Source organism: Anabrus simplex, chromosome 1, assembly GCF_040414725.1.
Source record: "Anabrus simplex isolate iqAnaSimp1 chromosome 1, ASM4041472v1, whole genome shotgun sequence".
Classification (NCBI taxonomy): domain Eukaryota; kingdom Metazoa; phylum Arthropoda; class Insecta; order Orthoptera; family Tettigoniidae; genus Anabrus; species Anabrus simplex.
Genome location: NC_090265.1, coordinates 1,555,763,015 through 1,555,784,361, shown reverse-complemented (window position 1 = coordinate 1,555,784,361; position 21,347 = coordinate 1,555,763,015). Strand labels below are relative to the sequence as shown.

General features: G+C 38.0%; 1 protein-coding gene across 1 annotated transcript in view; it reads left to right on the top strand.

The window, feature by feature from the left end:
• The window catches only part of Cdk8 (cyclin-dependent kinase 8), a 164,503-nt gene that overhangs the window by 46,100 nt on the left and 97,056 nt on the right, over positions 1–21,347 (top strand). The window contains exons 5-6 of the mRNA XM_067138108.2: positions 9,864–10,053; positions 14,897–15,110. Coding sequence (XP_066994209.1) covers positions 9,864–10,053; positions 14,897–15,110 — 404 coding nt within the window. The remainder of the gene's footprint in view (positions 1–9,863; positions 10,054–14,896; positions 15,111–21,347) is intronic.

Sequence of the window (21,347 nt, the reverse complement as noted above, 5' to 3'; positions counted from 1 at the left end):
GGAAGTGAGTTATCAAATTGGAATTCTTTCAACCATTTGGGAACAACTATCCTCATGCAACTGAGGCAGAAACACTTGATGTCAGTTATCAGTATTCTGGTTAGAAGTGTTTATTATTTACCGAGCTCAATAGCTGCCATAATCGCTTAAGTGCAGCCAGTATCCAGTATTCGGGAGATAGTGGGTTCGAACCCCACTGTCGGCGGCCCTGAAGATGGTTTTCCGTGGTTTCCCATTTTCACACCAGGCAAATGCCGGGGCTGTACCTTAATAAAGGCCACGGCCGCTTCCTCCTTACTCCTAGCCCTTTTCTGTCCCATAAGTCCTATCTGTGTCGGTGCGACGTAAAGCAAATAGCAGCATTGGTTTATTTACTGTTGAATAACTATGTTAGAAAATCTTTCTTTTGTATATCTCAAATTTTTTCTGGGGTCGCTGGAGCCATTCTGGCTTCTCTTTGCTTTATGTGGAATAAAGTCCTGGGGAACATACAGAATTCCTGCATCACGTGACAAGATATCATGTCCACTAACAGTATTGAAGTTACTGTAATTGTTATCTTCTCTACATAATGAACATAACATTGAACAAATGCTTAATTCTATACAGCTTCATGAAATTAAAACACAATCCTGTTGAAGATATGTATATTTATAGGAGAGCTTGTTTTAAATGTTCATGGAAGATATCCATATTCTTCCAACTAGATAAAATGTTTTTTATTTTCTACATTAAAACAGTTCAACTGCCTTTTTTTCTTTCAGACTTTATTATGAGTGTTTCATAAGATTTACTGCACCGCAAAATAACAACTATCTGTGTCGGTGCGACGTAAAGCAAATGGAAAAAAAAAAAAAAACAACTAAGGGTTTTTAACTGAACCTTGTCTGAATTGATGAGATAAAAAGCTAAGCCATTTTTAACTCCTGCACCTCAGTGTGGAGACATAACTGACACTGCTTCAAATTTATGACTGGCATGATTTGGAGGCTGCTACTCTTGGTAGTCAGGGGGCATCTCTTCTGTACCTATGCTTCAAATACATACAGCTCTTTAATTTGAGTGGCCGAGAGTAACAGGTGCTTTGGATTTTCAGACCAAACTTGCAATGTTTTGGCAACCTGTGCAGGGGGACTATCTAAAGGTGGAAAACATGTAGTAGTAGAATTAAGAAAATCATAAATTAAAAGTGCAATTTTGTTACTCTGTAGTGTAATTTTATTTACAAAACATGTTCAAAATACACACCTTCATGTTCTGCACAAAGCACTATATGCCTCATAATGCTTTCTTGCACCTTTAACTTCATGAGGGGTCTGACATTTTCACTGATGACTGCCATAATCCTTCCTACAAGATTATCCCTGTTATCAGGCACTAATGCATAAATTATGTTATGCATGTAGCGCCACAATAGGAAATCCGTTGTGCAGTTTGGTTCACATAGCTGTCAACTTGTATTCAGGAGTTAGTGGGTTCAAACCCCATTGTTGGCAGCCCTGAAGATGGTTTTCTATGGTTTCCCATTTTCACACCATGCAAATACTGAGACTGTACCTTAATTAATGTCAATCTCATTCAGGAAACTTACCATGGTTACATGTGTAGAGTCATTCACAGGGGCCGTATATCTGAGCCTATATCTGTACGTTCAGAAATTCGTCAAGGGTGTATCCTGTCGCCAACTATGTTCTTGTGATTGACGAGGTAATGTGGAACGTGACTCGAAATGTAAAACTTGGTATCCAATGGGGATTAGTCGATGGGCTTGAAGATCTGGAATTTGCTGACGATTTGTGTCTCCTGTCTGAGGCACATAGGGAAATGCAAGCAAAGCTCGAAGATTTGGTAGAGGAAGGTAAAAAGGTGGGAGTAATGATGAACTGAAAGAAGACCAAGACGCTAAGGATTAACACCAACAAATCAGACCCATTTATCTTCAATGTTGCAGGTGGGGACGCACATATAGAATACACCCGCGGTATCCCCTGCCTGTCGTAAGAGGCGACCAAAAGGGGCCCGAGGGGCTCTCAACTTGGGAGTGTGGATTGGCGCCATGGGGCCCTTAGCTGAGTCTTGGCATTGCTTCCACTTACTTGTGCCAGGCTTCTCACTTTCGTCTATCCTGTCCGACCTCCCTTGGTCAACTCTTGTTCTTTTCCGACCCCGACGGTATTAGAGCATTCGAGACCTAGGGCGTCTTTCATTTTCACGCCCTTCGTAGCCCTTGCCTTTCTTTGTCCATTACTTCATCTTTCGAAGTGACGGATCCCATCTTCTTTTTTCTCTCTCTTTAACCCCTGTGGGTGGGGGACGCAGACGAATAATACACCCACGGTATCCCCTGCCTGTCGTGAGAGGCGACTAAAAGGGGTGACCAAGGGATGATTGAATTAGAACCATGAAACTACTTTTGATTCATACCATCATGCGGGGAACACCATGGGTTGCCTGTACTTGCGAGTAGTACCACTATATTAGGTACGAAATAGGTTTGTGATTAGTAGCTGCAAAGAGTTGGTTCTCCTGTGGGTTTCCAGTACCCGTGCGTCGTACCCATGTGAGCAACACTGCGGGTCTGGGCGTTGCCTGTGAGTTGTACCACTATATGAGAGACACCGTGGGTCTGCATTGCCTGTGATTAGTACCCACTATGTGAGGAATACCACGGGAATACTGGCACCCGTGACTAGTACACTTAGGTGAGGAACCTCATCGGTTTGCGTTGGCTATGAGTGGTGCCATTGTGTGAGAAACACCATAGGTCTGTGTTACCTCTACGAAGTACAATACTTGTGAGTAGTTCCATCTTGTGTGGAACACCGTGAGTCCGTTACTTTTGGTTAGTACCCCAACATGACAGATACCATGGTTCTACTTTACTCGCGACATGTACCATTATGAGGGGCCGATGACCTGAATTTTGGACCCTTTTAGGCATCAAGCATCCTTGATTCAGGATTGTGCTTTATAAGTGGTTCCTTGGTTAGTAATGCTATTATTTATGATCTTTTTTGAGTCGGATCCACTGTTTTTCTTTTTTTGTTTGCTTGCTTTTTTTTTTCGGTTCATGTCCATTCATTCTTCATGACATTTTTTTATTTTGGTCAGTGGATGATTTTGAATTTGTTGTCATTTCATACTATTAGGGGCCAGTGACCTTGATGTTAGGCCCCTTTAAACAACAAGCGTCGTCGTCGTCATCATCATCATCATTATCTACAATGGTGAATCTATCGAGGATCTGGATAGCTTCACTTACTTGGGGAGTGTAGTTGCCAAAGATGGGGGAGCTGCACAAGATGTCTCACAGCGCATTCAAAAAGCAAATGGTGCTTTTGTTTGGCTCTATCCGGTGTGGAAGAATAAGAGAATACCTATCAGGACCAAACTCCGCATCTTCCGAAGTAATGTCAAGTCTGTTCTAGTATATGGGTCCAAGACTTAGAAAGTGATGGGAATAATTACATTCAAGTTGCAGACCTTTGTTAACCGCTCTTTGTGAAGGATTCTTAACATCTACTGGCCGGAAGTAATCTCCAACCATGAACTCTGGAGTAGGACGGGAGAGAATGAGATGGCCATACAGATAAAGGAGCGGAAATGGAGATGGATCGGGCATACACTGAGGAAGGGGAACAAAGCAATTGAGAGACAGGCGCTAGACTGGAACCCGTAGGGTAAAAGGAAGAGAGGGTGACCCAAGCAAATGCGGCGAAGATCTGTTCACATGGAAGCGATGGAAAAAGGCAAGACCTGAAATGAGGTAAAGAGGCTGGTTGTCAACAGGACCAGATGGAGATGCTTTGTTGATGCCCTATGTTCCACGAGGAACAACAGGAATTAAGTAAGTCAACTACCTTAATTATGGCGAGGGCCTCTTCCTCCACATTCCTAGACCTTTCCTATTCCATCATCGCCATAAAACCTATCTCTGTCAGTGTGGCGTAAAGCAATTTAATATTTGACATGGCTTTGTCCTGTGTGCTTATGTATCCACAAAGATACACACGAGATGCTGTCAGTTGGTACAATTATTTTATTCACATATATTTACAAATTAACACACACACACACAATCTTAATCGCTGTTGGCACAGACAAAACACTCGCATCACAAACCGCCATTTTAAAATGAACAACTGCCGATCTTTTCAGCATGGCAACTGCGTTTACCGCATGTCACGAGATCACAAGTAAAATCTTGCTACACCATAACTCGCTAACCAGTAACCCTCTTCCAATAACATCCAAACAATAACTCGTTCAACAACTAACTTCACCGTCAGGATCATCTCCTTATATAAGTGCCTGGCCAGGTTTCTAGAAAGCTACATTTAAAAAAAATTACCTCCGAAAATTCTAGATTGTGTAATACATAGATTGTAATATACAGAATATTCTCAATCATTCTTGTGCCTATACCATTCTGGAAGTTACAGTGTGTTTCACAATTATGGATTACAATTTATATATACAGGTAAGAATTCATTATAATATTAATTTACAGCTATTTGCATTAATGGAACTGATATAAATGTCTATGTACAACACATGTTTCATGACGTAACCTCACACACAATACGATCATTCGACTACGTAAATAATTTTACTAATCCTTTCACGACGTCTCACACTCAATACGATCGTTCAACTATGTAAATAATAATGATACTAATACTAAATGGATGTACATCACTTCATAGCCATACATACAAGTAATAATAATAATAATAATAATAATAATAATAATAATAATAATAATAATAATAATAATAATAATAATTGAAAAAAAATTGAGCTCTATATTTGCATTAGTTACCATGGTTGAGAGAATATTGTTTTCAGGTTATATCTGTTATCGCACTTGCGTCAACATCCCCCCTATAACTTGAAACAATTTCCACACTTTGTCACATTCTCTTGGTCCACACCATTTAACCACACACACAGACTACCTCGTTCACACAGCCTTCCTGTTGGCTCTGTCAAAGTCCACAGTTCGCAGCCCGGTGGTTCCATCGGGGACCACCACCTTCCCATGGTGGCTCCGCTGGGTCGGGTCGACAGTGTCTTCATTCCTGGTGATTGTGATCTGTCAGGTTGCCCCCTCGTTTGGTGGTTGTCGGTTCGGACCCTACTGGTTCTCAGTCTCCTAGAGGTGGTCCCACTGCCTGTGTTATTGCCATCGCTGCCTCCATCTCCTGGGATATCATCTGGGCCTTCCCATACTTCTGCTCTTAGCTGAACATCCTCCTTGGACGGTTTACGTTGCTGTGGAGCTTATTGCGGCTGTCGAGTGCTTCGCTCTTGTTGTTGTGCTGGTACGGCCCATTCACCATCGCGTCGTGTGGTTGTTCGGTCTCGCAGCACACCATCGGCGCGCTGCGCCCCCTCCCATAGCTGGACTCGGCAGTCTGCTGCTGGCCGGTGCACACCGCCACGCCTGCCGAACTCTCCCACTGCTTTCTTGTAGGTCGAATGTAACTGTGGGCTGCGTCGTACTTCCATCTCCTGCCCATGAAGTCCACTGATCGGGTATTCGGCTCCCTCTTCTGTCGTCAATCTGGTCTTGAACTGGGCCCCCATTTTCTCCTCGAGTTTTCCGAACTGGGCCCCGATGTCACCCCCGAGTTTTCCCATCCGGGCCTCGATGTTTTTCTCGAGTTTTCCAAACTGGGCCTCGGTGTTTTACTTGAGTTTTCCAAATTGGGCCTTGATGTTCTTAGCCTGGGCCTGAATGTGGAAGTTAACTGTTTAAGCATCACCACGGTCCTCTGGTCGTTATTCATTTTTGAATCCAATAGATTCAATGGTCCTGTCACGGTCACCAGTTAACGTATCCACAAAGACGCACACGAGATGCTGTCAGTTGGTACAATTATTTTATTCACATATATTTACAAATTCACACACACATACACGTAACATTAATCGGTGTTGGCACAGACAAAACACTCGCATCACAAACCGCCATTTTAAAACAAACAACTGTCGATCTCTTCAATATGGCGACTGTTTACCGCATGTCACGAGATCACAAGTAAAATCTTGCTACACCATAACTCGCTAACCAGTAACTCTCTTCCAGTAACCTCCAAACAATGACTCATTCAACAACTAACTTCACCGTCGCGATCGTCTCCTTATATATGTGCCTGGCCAGGCTTGTAAAAAGCTACATAACAAAAAACTATCTTCGTGAAAATTCTAGAGTGCGTAATACATAGATTGTAATGTACAGAATATTCTCAATCGTTCTCGTGCCTGTACCATTCTGGAAGTTTCAGTGTGTTTCACAATTATGGATTTCAATTTATATATAGGTGAGAATACATTATAATATTAATTTTCAGGTATTTACATTACCGGAACTGATATAAATGTCTGTACAAAACATGTTTTATGACATAACCTCACACACAGTACGATCATTCGACTACATAAATAATAATAATACTAATACTTTCATGACATCTCACACACAATGTGATCATTCAACTACGTAAATAATACTAATACTAAATGGATGTACATCACTTCATAGCCATACATACAAGTAATAATAATAATAATAATAATAATAATAATAATAATAATTTGAGCTCAGCCTTTGCATTTGTTACCTAGGGTGAGAGAATATTGTTTTCAAGTTATACCTGTTATCCCACTTGCATCAGTGCTAGATGGAAATTCTGTTGGAGGATTAAATTATAATATTATAACATTATGATATTAATTTACAGGTATTTACATTACCAGAACTGATATAAGTGTCCATGAACAACACATGTTTCATGACATAACCTCACACACAATACGATCATTCGACTACGTAAATAATACTAATACTAAATGGATGTACATCACTTCATAGCCATACATGCAAGTAGTAGTAGTAGTAATAATAATAATAATAATAATAATAATAATAATAATAATAATAATAATTTGAGCTCGGCATTTGCACTAGTTACCGTGGGTGAGAGAATATTGTTTTCAAGTTATACCTGTTATCGCACTTGCATCAGTGCTAGATGGCAATTCTGTTGGAAGATGAAATTATAATATTATAATATTATAACATTATAATATTAATTTACAGGTATTTACATTACCGGAACTGATATAAATGTCTATATACAACACATGTTTCATGACATAACCTCACACATAATACGATCATTCGACTGCGTAAATAATAATACTAATACATTAATGACATCTCACACACAATACGATCATTCAACTACGTAAATAATACTAATACTAAATGGATATACATCACTTCATAGCCATACATACAAGTAGTAATAATAATAATAATAATAATAATAATAATAATAATAATAATTTGAGCTCGGCATTTGCACTAGTTACCGTGGGTGAGAGAATATTGTTTTCAAGTTATACCTGTTATCGCACTTGCATCAATGCTAGATGACCATCCTGTTGGAGGATTAAATTTTTAACAAGAAATAGGCAGAATAGGCAGAGTATTCTGTGTAGGTGACATTTTCACTGACGAAATGGGGCCTAATGGAAAAGTGGCCTTGAATATGCACTTCCTTTCTGCAGTGTGGTTTGACATTTCTGCAGTAGTGTTTGTTGCCGCAATCCATTCTGCCATCACTCCCGAATATATACTCACCTATCCGTAAAATTCATCTTCTGAAGTCAGTATTGCCAATATCAGCCTAAAAGACAGAGAAATTATGTTAATGCCAAAAAGTGCTGTACCAGAATTGGTTTTGTTATTATGGTAACAATTTGGAAACTAATCTGCTCCAAAACCCACTCATGAATTGCTGCATGATGGCTGTAGTCACCAGATTGCAGTTCCTACATCGGGTGTGTCTTAAATGGGTGCTACCCAAGATCTCGTTTAATTCAAAGGACCTTTATGAAATTACTACAGCCTTTCTCAACTGCATCAGGAGACCTGTGCCACGTGGGTCATGATGAAGCATCAATACATGTACTGGTCCTATGTCGATGTAGTTTCTGTTCAAAATCTCTAAATCAACTGTGGTTTTTGATCTCACCTCTCTGGATACAAGTGTCTAAATAACCAACTGCATGTCTCTGATTTTATTTGGCTTTCACCATATCCACCAACTCGTCATTTTTGTAATGCTCCTGCTCCATTCATTAACAAACAACATGCAGCTGAGACATTTGCTTGTGGTCTATTATGTGTGAAGTCATAACATCAACAAATACCCCTCCTCTTGAGTTTGAACTGTGAACCTATGTTTAGAGCAGACTGTCACTACACAGGTAAAGCAGAGAAGTCTCCGACACATTGGGAGTTTGGACTGAATATCAACTTCTCCAGCGGTACATGTATAGGCTGGATTATTATCTTTCGTCCTACCATTTGACCTGCTATTTGCACACCCAGACAGGACTAATGACCAAGATGCCCCTAGCCCTTTAATGAAGTGATGACTCCACCTTATTTAGAAATGTGTCTTTGCTTATGAAATTGTATTAATGGAGAGTACAGTTTTTACATTTGTACATTTGTACATTACCAGTCATATAACAGGGGGAGTTGGTCATGCGGTTAGGGTCGCGCAGCTGTGAGCTTCGATTCAGGACGTAGTGGGTTCGAACCCCACTGTCGGCAGCCGTGAAGATGGTTTTCCATGATTTCCCATTTTCACACTAGGCAAATGTTGGGGCTGTACCTTAAATAAGGCCACGGACACTTCTTTCACACTTCTGGCCCTTTCATATCCCACCTGCACCATATGACTTATCTATGTTGGTGCGATATAAGGCAAAATAATAATAATAAACTACTCATATACTCTTTAAAGTTTTTAAACCGAACTCTGCCATTTAAGATGGGTTTAAGGAAATGGAACAGGATGTACTCAGCCTCCAATAAAATAATTGAGGCTAGAATTGTACTGAAATCCCTCTCTCGCCCATCCTTGAATTGATTTTTCACAGCCTTCTACACCATCTCATGATGAATGCCAGGGGAACCTCTAGAATTAGCAATTTCCTCTTCCTTTCCATTTCCTGCACAAATTAATGTCTCTTTTTCTCTTTGTCCGTACTGTTCTTAGAATCCTAATAACACTGATATGATCATTGAGAGAATAAAATTATATTTAATGTGTGGAAATCCACCTGTTCACGTGTTCATCAAGTTTTATCATACCAAAGCCCAACGTTACAGAAAGTGCCTCATGATAACATAAGACTGTTACACAGCCAACGCGTAACAATCCTCATGTATTTTATATAAACTATTTAAATGTGTGTCGTTATACAAAATTTTTACTTAGTGTGTGTAAATTGTTGCTATATGTCTATTTATTCTCTTGCTTGGTTTTACGAAAGGCTGATTATGACATTGAAAAATGTCGAAACCGGTACCTTCATAATAATAATAAAAATGTTGTATAACTTATGTGCAACAGTTTAGTATGTATTGAAAAGATGTATTTCTTCATATAAAAATTACTTGTGTGATTCTCAGTTCAATACAGAACAACCATGAAATATTTTACTTTAAATAAAATGATTGGTATTTATTGATGCCAATTCTTAATTACATTTCAATTTGTCGGAGAAGGATATAACCCAGTATTTTAAATTTAATTTCAAACACATTTGTTTTAAATTTAATTTCAAACACATGAATTGCTGCTTTTTTTCTGTAGAATTTGAAACATTTTAAATACACCTAGCCTTGTACACCAGTGAGACATCCTGTTCGCTGGGAATGTTGAACATATGTTTATTTCAAACACTACACACCTACATTGCATAAAGTTTAATCTGTTTGCTAATTATTGCCATACGCAGTACTGTATGGGATCACAGAATGTCATTATTTCTTTTAGAAACCTGCCAATATCCTGGTAATGGGTGAAGGTCCGGAGAGGGGAAGAGTGAAGATTGCTGACATGGGTTTCGCTCGGCTATTTAATGCTCCTTTAAAGCCTCTAGCAGATCTGGATCCAGTGGTAGTGACTTTCTGGTACCGAGCCCCGGAGTTGCTTCTTGGTGCCCGGCACTACACTAAGGCTATAGGTTAGTTGAGTCTATTCCTAGTATATAGCTTTATTTTAATGAGAAACTCCTTTAAGTATTTGTATGAAAAATCTGAAATTGTGTCGTTTTATGTATTGAAAGTCATATACATCGTAGGATGCAAGTATCTCTAGTGGATTGCAAGTGGGTTATCTTTGCTTTCCAAGCTGCGAATCCAACAAGTTTGCAGAGTATGACATCTTACTCCATAAGCTCTCCGACATGCTAGCAGCAACCAATTCACACCTGTTTGCGAAGTTGGTAGAAATATGTAAACCAAGTTACAAGTTATGGCTAAATCAAAAACATGTTTCAAGTAGTAGTGTTATCTTACATGTAAATCAGCATTTATTCTAATCAAGGATAATAAATTACATCATGCAGGATAGATCAAGCAATGCCATTCGCCCCAGGTGAGGTATTCAGGCACAGTAGTACCGTATAAGCCCTTCACTTAATGAAGGCAGTCTCAAGGAGTTTTACCTGGAGTATCTATGTTATTAATTGCATTAAATCTACATGAGGACTTCAGTATTTGGCATCTGTTTTAATGCCACGTGAAGGTTATATTGTGATACTTGTAAAAGTGAAGGCAGTCCTTGTTGTACATGAACTTTCACTGCCAGACTATGGCAACATATAGTGTTTCAGTGATTATAATCACAAATAATTATTTGTGAGGACTTAAATATTTGAGCATGTCTTAAAGACTTGTCCTTCATAGCCATGTACAGTTGTAATGATTTTAATATTTTCCAGTCAGGTTGGTGACTGATAAACTGGGATACAAGTCAGTTTATGAGTTTCACAAATAGGAAAAGTCCTCTCAGTTTTAATTACTGCGTTTATGGGGTGAAGGTTCCCTTTGGGGATCATTGTAAATACCTAGGTATTAATATAAGGAAAGATCTCCATTGGGGTAATCACATAAATGGAATTGTAAATAAAGGGTATAGATCTCTGCACATGGTTATGAGAGTATTTAGGGGTTGTAAGGATGTAAAGGAGAGAGCATATTTGTCCCTGGTGAGACCCCAACTAGAGTATGGTTCCAGTGTATGGGACCCTTACCAGGATTACTTGGTTCAGGAACAGGAAAAAATCCAAAGAAAAGCAGCTTGGTTTGTTCTGGGCGATTTCCGACAAAAGAGTAGCGTTACAAAAATATGCAAAGTTTGGGCTGGGAAGACCTGGGAGAAAGGAGACAAACTGCTCGACTAAGTGGTATGTTACTTTACATGTTATAAATCTCATTTTTGGTCTGTATTGAAAATGTACAGTTCAACAACAATAAAGGTGTTTTAATTTAATCCACCTATTCAATACTCTTATTTTCACTTATAGTCGTTACATAAACAGACTATCAGTTAAATGGGACATGTTTCGCTCTCAATTAAGGGCATCTTTAGCCTAAAAACAATCATCAAGAGTACAACTAATATTAAATGTGGAAGCTAAATGTTTAGCCAGTTATAAAAATTTGCGACATAAAAATGTGAAAAATGATGCAATATATAAAGATGCTAATGGAAACACTGTCAATGATTAAACTATAATCTTGTCAGAGACTAAAACTTCTTCCATTAAAATTCTAGTTAAAACAGTTCATTTAAAATGTTAGTGAACTGTTTTAGTTAGAATTTTAATGGAATTAGTTTTAGTCTCTGACAAGATTATAGTTTAATCATTGACAGTGTTTCCATTAGCATCTTTATATATTGTATCTTTTTTCACATTTTTATGTCCCGAATTTTTATAACTGGCTAAACTTTTAGCTTCCACATTTAATATTAGTTGTACTCTTGATGGTTGTTTTTAGGCTGAAGATGCCCTTAATTAAGGGCGAAACATGTCCCATTTAACTGATAGTCTGTTTATGTAACGACTATAAGTGAATATAAAAGTATTGTGTAGGTGGATTAAATTAAAACACCTTTATTGTTGTTTAAGCTGTATGTTCCGAGCTGTCAGTGGAGAGATGGCGTGGGAGGACATCAGTAGACGAATAAGTTTAGATGGTGTCTTTAAAAGTAGGAAAGATCACAATATGAAGATAAAGTTGGAATTCAAGAGGACAAATTGGGGCAAATATTTGTTTATAGGAAGGGGAGTTAGGAATTGGAATAACTTACCAAGGGAGATGTTTAATAAATTTCCTATTTCTTTGCAATCATTTAAGAAAAGGCTAGGGGAACAACAGATAGGGAATCTGCCACGTGGGTGACTGCCCTAAGTGCAGATCAGTAGTGATTGAAATTGAATGTTTATGAAGTGAGCGTATTTGAGTATACAGTTCAAAAGCATGTCATAAAACTGCGTAACTTTAATTATGATATTTAAATGTATGAAAAACAGTACACACTCGGTGCTTAAGCATAAATTAAGGGTTCTTAAACCAAACCAAGCCACACCCCATGGCACAACAGCCCCAAAGGGTCATGGCCTGTCAAGCAACTGCTGCTTAGTCCAAAGTCCTGCAGATTGCAAGATGTCATGTAGTTGGCATGACGAATCCTCTCGGCCGTTATTCTTGGCTTTCTAGACCAGGGCCGCCATCTCACCATTAGATGGCTTCTTATCTACATATATAAAATAAGAGTTTTGTCTGTACATTGCTCAGAATTTGAAAAGAATGGTATTTCTGTATCGGTCATGTCCATAGCAACAAGGAAATGCACTTTTTCCTTTTCCATAATTTCTGTATGTATGTATGTATGTATGTATGTATGTATGTACGTACACGCATCACGAGAAAACGGCTGAAGAGAATTTAATGAAAATTGGTATGTAAAGTCGGGGGATGAGCCACTACAATCTAGGCTATAAATCATTTTATTAACGCTGAGTAAAATGGTAGTTCAGGGGATAGACTAAAATTTAATTCTCAAATATTTATATTATTAGTGGTCCCATTGTTAAATACTGCATAACTAAAGTTATATAGAACTAGCTGATGTACCCGTGCTTCGCTACGGGATTCTTAGAAAGACTGTCTTTGTGGTTTTCTAACTGAAGTCAACATAGGTCATTACAATAAACGTAAGTAGGAATGTCGCGATTAAAAGCAATGTTATCATATAAAATACTCGATCAAATGAAAAACCGCACATTTTCTCACTTTTAACGAACAGTACTATGGTCCCAATATAACAGTCCAAAGTCCCAGTGCTGGAATGAGCTGGCCGCAGACAGCCGTGAACACTTCTCTGCCATTGTTTATGTAAGTAAGAACACTGCTCATTCCAATCAGTGCCACAGAGTAGGGATTGAATAGCTCGAATGCTATGATGAACCAGTGTGTTACGTATCAGCAGTGTCAGAAAATTTATGAACCACAGGAATGGCATGCTAAAGAAGAAAGTTATCCAACTCCCCAGCTACTTCCTACCAATATTCAGGCAGGCTGTTATACTCTGTATGACCGGACGAGTTGGCGAGGGGCACGCAGCTGTGAGCTTGCATCCGGGAAATAGTGGATTCGAACCCCACTGTCGGCAGTCCTGAAGATGGATTTTTGTGGTTTCCCATATTCACACCAGGCAAATGCAGGGGCTAAACCTTAATCAATGCCAGGGCTGCTTCCTTCCCACTCCCAGCCCATTCCTATCCCATCGTCTCCATAAGACCTATCTGTGTCAGTGCGATGTAAAGCAAATTTTAAAAAATACTCTGTATGCAACAGTAATCCCATCTATCGGAAATGAGTGGCAACAGAAGACACAAAGCATATCACAACAAACAGTGGTCAATGTCATGTTATTGTTGATCAGTTTTATGAGCTTTCTATATTGTAGGCCTTCACATTTAGTTTTCTTTCGACTCTGTGATATTAGGGCGTCTTATAAAATTATTTATAGCATAGATTGTAATTCCTTATTCCCCAACTTTACATACCGATTTTCATTAAATTCTGTTCACCCATTTTCTCGTGACTGCGCTGATATGGACTTAAGTAACAAAAATCCAAATTCATGAATATCTCTCTTATAGCCGGTACGGTAAAAATGTATGACATAAATGATTGGAAATTTAATACTATATAACTTTAGTTATGTAGTATTTATCGACAGGACCACTAACATTATTAAATGTTAAACATTACCAACATTATGAAAGTTAACAGTCAATATATTTCCATTTAATGTGAACAAGAGTAGAATGTCACATTAGAACTTTAAAACATGGGCAGCTTGATCACTCCTTTGCACTTTTTTTATAAATAATATTGACTATGATTAATCCTAAAATAGCATCCACTCAGAGCTCTGACTTGAAGATAGAATTAATGGCTGATGATGCCTGCAATGCCAGGTGAAACATGTACCATACTCAAACTTAATTGTTATAGTCATAAGACTCAACCAGTATTGAATAGGTGGTTTTAATAAATTAATGTTTAACATTTAATAATAAGGAAGGCTGTTGAGACGCAATTAGAAATAGACTAGGCAAGCATTTCACGAATAGGCTCATCTTTTGCATTCAGGTGGACTCAATTGACATGTCATTCTTTGTTTATTAGTGTGTGTGATTTTTATTTTTTTAGTATAGCTATGTTATAGTGTTACATGTATTATAAATAGTGTTTATGACAGATTGAAAATCTTTTAAGTTACTAGCCTAAACAGAGTCAAATCACAATGCCTGTACTCATTAGCAAAGGCATTATTATTATTATTATTATTATTATTATTATTATTATTATTATTATTATTATTATTATTATTATTATTATTATTATTGGATTGATCTTTTGTTTTGATTTTGTCAACAAATAACAATTACTCAGAACTTGTGATATAAACTTAATGGTGACTTGATTTTTTCTTTCCCATTTTTGCAGATATCTGGGCAATCGGTTGTATATTTGCTGAACTATTAACATCTGAGCCCATTTTTCACTGCAGACAAGAAGATATTAAAACTAGTAATCCATACCATCATGACCAGTTGGATCGGATATTCAATGTAATGGGATTTCCTTTAGAGAAGGACTGGGAAGATATCAAAAAGATGCCAGAACATCCAACATTGCTTAAAGACTTCAAGAGAGCCAAGTGAGTGTTTTTTAAAAGAGTATTTCAAGTGTACTGCATAAAGATTATATAGGCTAAAGGTACATGAATGACTTCTGAATGGATATTTTCTTTACTGGGCTTTCTCCACACATAGTAGCATTTAGCAACTTATAATTTGCAAAATGACAATCTAATGAAGTAAAGTCCCGAATTTTAGTGAAATTTGTTTTCATTTCAGGGTTATTTGAACATTTCTGCAGCATTTACAAATTATCATGATGGCAAAGAAGACTTAAATATTTGGTTACTTACTAGCTAAATTACATACTGGTATTTGGAAATTATAATTTTACAAAATTTTAGTGAAATCAACCACTTGGTAAGGCCCATATACATCGTTGCTTAAAATGCAGATGGAACGTTTGTACATGGCTGTGACAAGTGTGTATAAAGGCTTAAGCTAGTTCAGCTCTTCACAAAAGTTGGCAAAACATTTGATAATGGTCCCTCTGGCTGTTATTATTAATCCAGTCAGTCATTAATTTGAAGGCTTGTGGATGCTCTTCTTGGTGGCATCAACTTCTTGAGTTTGGCTTTCTTGGGTCTTGAACTTGATAGTATGGTCACTGATGTGTCCAGGGGCCTATTCCACAAAAGTATGGTCTTGAACATTACAAGTTACTAGTGTGGGTTCTTTGTAATGAATAGAGTTGTACATTTCTGTTCCACAAAGGATTGAAAGTGAATTGTTACAAGTTTTACAAGTGACGACACATCAATAAACATACAACGTCATAGCATGAATCAGCTATTTATCTTCGTATTCCATTAGTAGGAAATTACTCCATTATTATTATCCATTCTGTTCTTCCGCAATCCTCGCATATGTTCCACGATAGTCTGACATAATTGGTCTGTCATTAGGAATCAGATGCCGCTAATAACGATATTCGGCCGCCAAACTTAATTGTTACAAAATTGCAAACCCTGCATGAATTGTTAAAATGGTATCAAGAGAAATGAAGTTATTCATTTTGAAGGAAATATAAAGAAGGAAAGATATTCTTTTCGGTGCATTCAGTGAGTTTGAAAAAAAAACAAGGCAAAATAAATGGTTGAATGGAAATATTTGACTTGGGAAAAGTTTGACGTATGTAAGAGAGATCTGCTCATTAATGATTCCCGGAATGTCCTTCTTGGAACATGTTTGTTCAGTATTTTCAGGCCAACAAACAATTTGAGGAAATTTTATATAATTTATTGCTGCTACCACAGAATGTATTCCTACAGACCGAAGATTTTGCCATCCCATGCATATCTGCAATACCATGGTACTGACCACCATTTCCTAGCCGATGTAGTATTGTTAGTAACTGTTTTTTAGCAGCGAGAGATTTATTTCTGTTTGTAGGATGTTTTAACCTATGCCCAACATCCATCAATAGTTCTTCCACTTGTATTGTGCTTAACCTAAAACGCTCATTGTATTCAAATACAGTGTTAAACTGGAAGTTTATTCTTCCCCTATACAGACGGTAGTTTTCATCACCATCACTATCACTACTGCTAGACCACATATTTATCAAAATGTATCTGAAATAAGTATATTTAAATAGCGCTAGTACATTTGTATATTATTGTCCTTTCACTGGTAGAGAAATACTTCCCAATTCACTAGTAAGTTACAAGTACTAGTACTTTCGTGGAACACACCCATCAAAACTCACTGGTAATTTGTAAGTATGGAGTAGGAAAGTACATCTGTAGAAAATTCTTTTGTGGAACAGAAACTCTGATATTTGTACTAGTTACTAGAGAATTTATTTGTAATGTACAAGACCATACTTTTGTGGAATAGGCCCCTGGAGTAGAATTTGGCTTAAGTGCAATGACATCTGCCTGTCATTTGTTTCCAGTATGAGAAAGTACATACGCCTCTTCATAGACATTAAATCCTTTATCACTGCAATACAGTAGTTGGCCGTGCGGTTAGGGGTGCGCAGCTGTGAGCTTGCATTCAGAAGATAGTGGGTTTGAACCCTACTGTCCTACGGTTCTATGGCTAAATGTTTAGCACGCTGGCCTTTGGTCGAGAGGATCCTGGGTTCGATTCCCTTTGGTTCGGGGATTTTAACCTTCATTGGTCAATTTCAGTGGCTCGGGGGCTGGGGGTGTGTGCCGTCTTCATCATTAGAATTCATCATTTAAGTAGGGCCCCATCCTCATAGATGCACAGGTCGCCTATACCAGGCCTCTTCGGAGGCCACACGCCATTATTATACCCCACTGTCGGCAGCCTCGAAGATGGTTTTCCGTGGTTTCCCATTTTCATACTCGGCAAATGCTAGGGCTGTACCTTAATTAAAGCCACGGCCGCTTCCTTTCCACTCCTAGCCCATCATCGCCACAAGAACTATTTGTGTCGGTACGACAAAGCAACTTGTAAGAAAAAGTAAACGGTAAGGTGTATATTTCACAAAACTCAAGCTCTTAAACCACAGGGAGTTAAAAGGTTTTGAACCAGAATCTTCCAAATCATCCCAATAGAACAGGAAAAGTCTTGAAAAGTCAATGGAAATATTATTTATTAACTAGAGCAAGATCACCGTTACAACACCAAATTTCACTGTGTGGTAAAAAATGCCTTGCACCTCAGTAAAATTGCTTGGCATTCACATTTGCAGCAATTTAAAATGGAACAAGCATGTTCAGGAAATAAGGTGCAAAGCACACGGAGTCCTCAGATCTCTACTGGGAGCCAGAAAGAAAGCAGTTCAGACAGCCTGTTTGGCATTAGTACAGCCAATACTGTTGTATGGGCTTCCTTCCTGGCACCCTACTACAGTGGAGAATGTGATGAAACTAGACGGAGCTCAACACCGAGCAGAACGGCTAATTACTCAACAGAGTTATTTAAATACAGCCAAGTCACTGCCCCCGTAACAGCTCTCTGTAAACAAATAGATATTGCTTTTCTGAGGAAATCTCTTGCAGATAACATTCACACCAAACCTTTTTAACCGCTTACAGCTGAACTATCGTTCCGCTCAGAGTTCGAGGTGTGTCCCTTTTCCCTCCATTTGCAAGAACAGTATCATATCAAAGTGGCTTCTTTATTCATTCTGCTTGGCTGTGGAATGAACTCTCTCCACAGATAAAAGAACTATCTGCAGAAAATTTTTGTAAAGAGGTAAAAAGAATGTGTATATATAACGAAATCTTCCGTACATAACATCATTTTTCTGGTATGTGAATGTTCAGTATGCGTGGGAGAATGAAGATAATAATAATAATAATAAAAGTTATGATGAGAGAGAAGACCATGTAGAGACTAAAAGGGCAAACCAGTCTTTGCTGAGAGATAGGGAAACTTTTCTGGAACGAAACGATTATCTCAAGATTGTGAAAGACATAGGTCCCAAAGAGATACAGAAACATCTGTTGATAGAGAAGAGTGTATGCACAAAAATTGCACCAGGCATGCACAACAATATCATGTGTTTAGAACACGTAATTGTAATAATTTTGAAGTCTGTGGTGTGTTGCTGAACATTCTAACTGTTCAGTTGATACTGTCCTGGATATAGAAGACTGAATTTTTAAATTTTTTGACCCTCCTGGAACTATTCTTCACAAACTGATTTTAAAGGTAGGTTTCCCTATATTATTGCTCCACAACCTAAACATACCAAAATTATGCAACGGCACAGGATTGCTAATGAAATCGTTAAAACAAATTCTTTGAGCATATATTTCAGGTGTTATGCCAAGAGATCGCACGACATGTTGTATACTGTTTGAAAGAGGAATAATTGTTCTTTCTTGCGAGAAAAAACAGTGTTAGATTTTCTCGACTAGTTCACTTTCTATCCAGCATTGAGTGTGAATCCTCATCGCACCTGGCTCCACCGAAACCAAGGCCAGTAATAGTAATCATAGTGTGTAAAAGGCAAGGGGATGAACCACGGCTTTACAAAAATCATGCTGTGTAATATCCAATGGATGTTTTCAGGGCCAATAGCTCTCATGTAAATTAAATATTGTGAACGTGTAAAGAGCTAGAAAATGGAATGCCAGTGTGTTAATATGTTGCAATACAGTGTACTTCTGATTATTTGTATGCGGATTATCTGTTTTGCAGGTTATTTGTTCAACCTTAAAAAAGAATTCTAAAAAGATGGTGAACTAGGCTTTCAACAATTTGAGTTAAGATATGTAGCCTTCATGACAGCAATAAACCATGCGCTGTGACAGTAGAGTAGGCTACCATGTCCAGTGTTGTCAATTAGCTGTCCTTATGAACATTTAAAACAAAATTTCTGTTGTAAATCAGTCTGCACATTCTTCAGATTTATCATGCCAAGGGCAGAAAAATGCAAGAAACTGTTTTTAACAATAAAACAAGAAGTTGAAGTAATAAAAACAATTGAGAAGTGAAAGTCATTGTTTGCTGGGATTATACTGTTTAAATAGCTCATCTTTCCTTGTAAGCTCTTTTCTTACTCCAGTTATCAAAATATATTAGCCTTGTGTGTGTGTGTGTGGGGGGGGGGGGGGGGGCTGTTTCAACTATGCATTGCCCCATACTTAAGCTGGCAGCAGGTTATGGAATAGGAGTACAAACTCTCCACCATATTAAGAAGAATAAGTCAAAGCTGAAGAAATTTATATGAAATATTGACAGCAGTGGTGGACCTTCAGAACGAAACGGTGGCAGATTATTTTTGGACTGAATTTCAAGAGTTAATGCAAAGTGAATATTTGCAACCTGATCAAATTTACAATGCCGATAAGACAGGGCTGTATTGGAAATGTCTACCGACAGCGACACTTTCTTTCAGGAATGAAATTAGTGCTCCTGGGCATAAATCATCCAAGGAGCGCATCGTTGTTTTATGCTGCAATGGGAAATCGCAGACTTAAATTATGTGCCAAGAAACCACGTTCTTTTAAGAGGATGAGAGCTAAAAATCTTCCAGTACACTATTACAATCGAAAAGGAGCATTCATTGATGGGCCAAGAAACTTTCATGGGCTGGTTTCACAAGAAGTGTCTGCTTTAAGTCCGACATTATCTCCAAGAGAAAGGAATTGAACCAAAGACGGTATTAGTCCTCGATATTATCCCTTGTCCAGATGTGAGCAACTTGGTGTCCAATTACAGCATCGTTTTGACCAAATTATTACCCCCTAATGTGACTGGTAATCCAACCCATGGACCAAGGTGTAAAAGCTTAAAGCATCCCTTAAAAGCTGTTGTGGATTAATTCTGAGAAAATGAATGGAAAAAGATGTGAACATAATGGCATTCTGGATGAAACTGTGTTGGTTGTCATTTATGGCATATCTAATGCTTATCAGTATGTCATATCATAGACAGTAGTGAGGTAATGGGACAGAATATTTCTAGATGTAAAAGAAAATCACTTCTTATGGCCGGTTTCTGGTACACCACAATTACCTGTTAGTTACCTAAATGCGCTTATAACTTTAACTGCGCTGTTAACTTTAATGAGTTTCTGGAAACTTAAATCCCGATTTAGAAGCCCTGGTAATAAACAGTACAGTTATCATGTTTAGTATCTCTCGTCCTCCAATAGATGTCTCTACACAAATGTTTTTAGGGTTATTTTGGTAATATCTAGTTACTTTTACCAGCAGAAGTTTTTTACAATGAAAAATGGTTGGCAAATATGAACAGTCATCTCAATCAATCTGATTCAACATGTAATAATCTCTCATAATATGAATATATGTATGATCTAATAATGCAGAGATATATTTCCCCGTCTTCCTTATTCACAGTACGCAGACATCATCTTAAATTTCACCTAGATGGTTGTCATCAATAAAATGATAAAAATATACAGCAATTACCAAACAGATCACTTTTTACTGATTCAGAATACAAGCATAAATGAAAATAATCACATAAATGAAAACGTGCAGCACACTTTGGAACCTATCATTCTGGCACTGTTTGTTCTTGCTGCAGCTGTTGCCAGATTTTTTTAGTAGATTGCAAACAAACCGAAAACTTCTACTAAAAACATGCATATACTGTTTTTCTGTTCAAGGATGCTGGACATGTACGGCAAGATTGCCGTTTCTTCAGTTTTTCTTCCGTATCTCGGCGCCGAGTCTTACGTACAAAATGTTGCTTATTCCTGCTCGTATCTCTCGATTACTCATTCATTTATCATTCTTCTTTGACATGTAATTTGACCTGATCAGATGCCAAACCCTTTAAGAATTCCAATTCCATTTTTTTCTGGG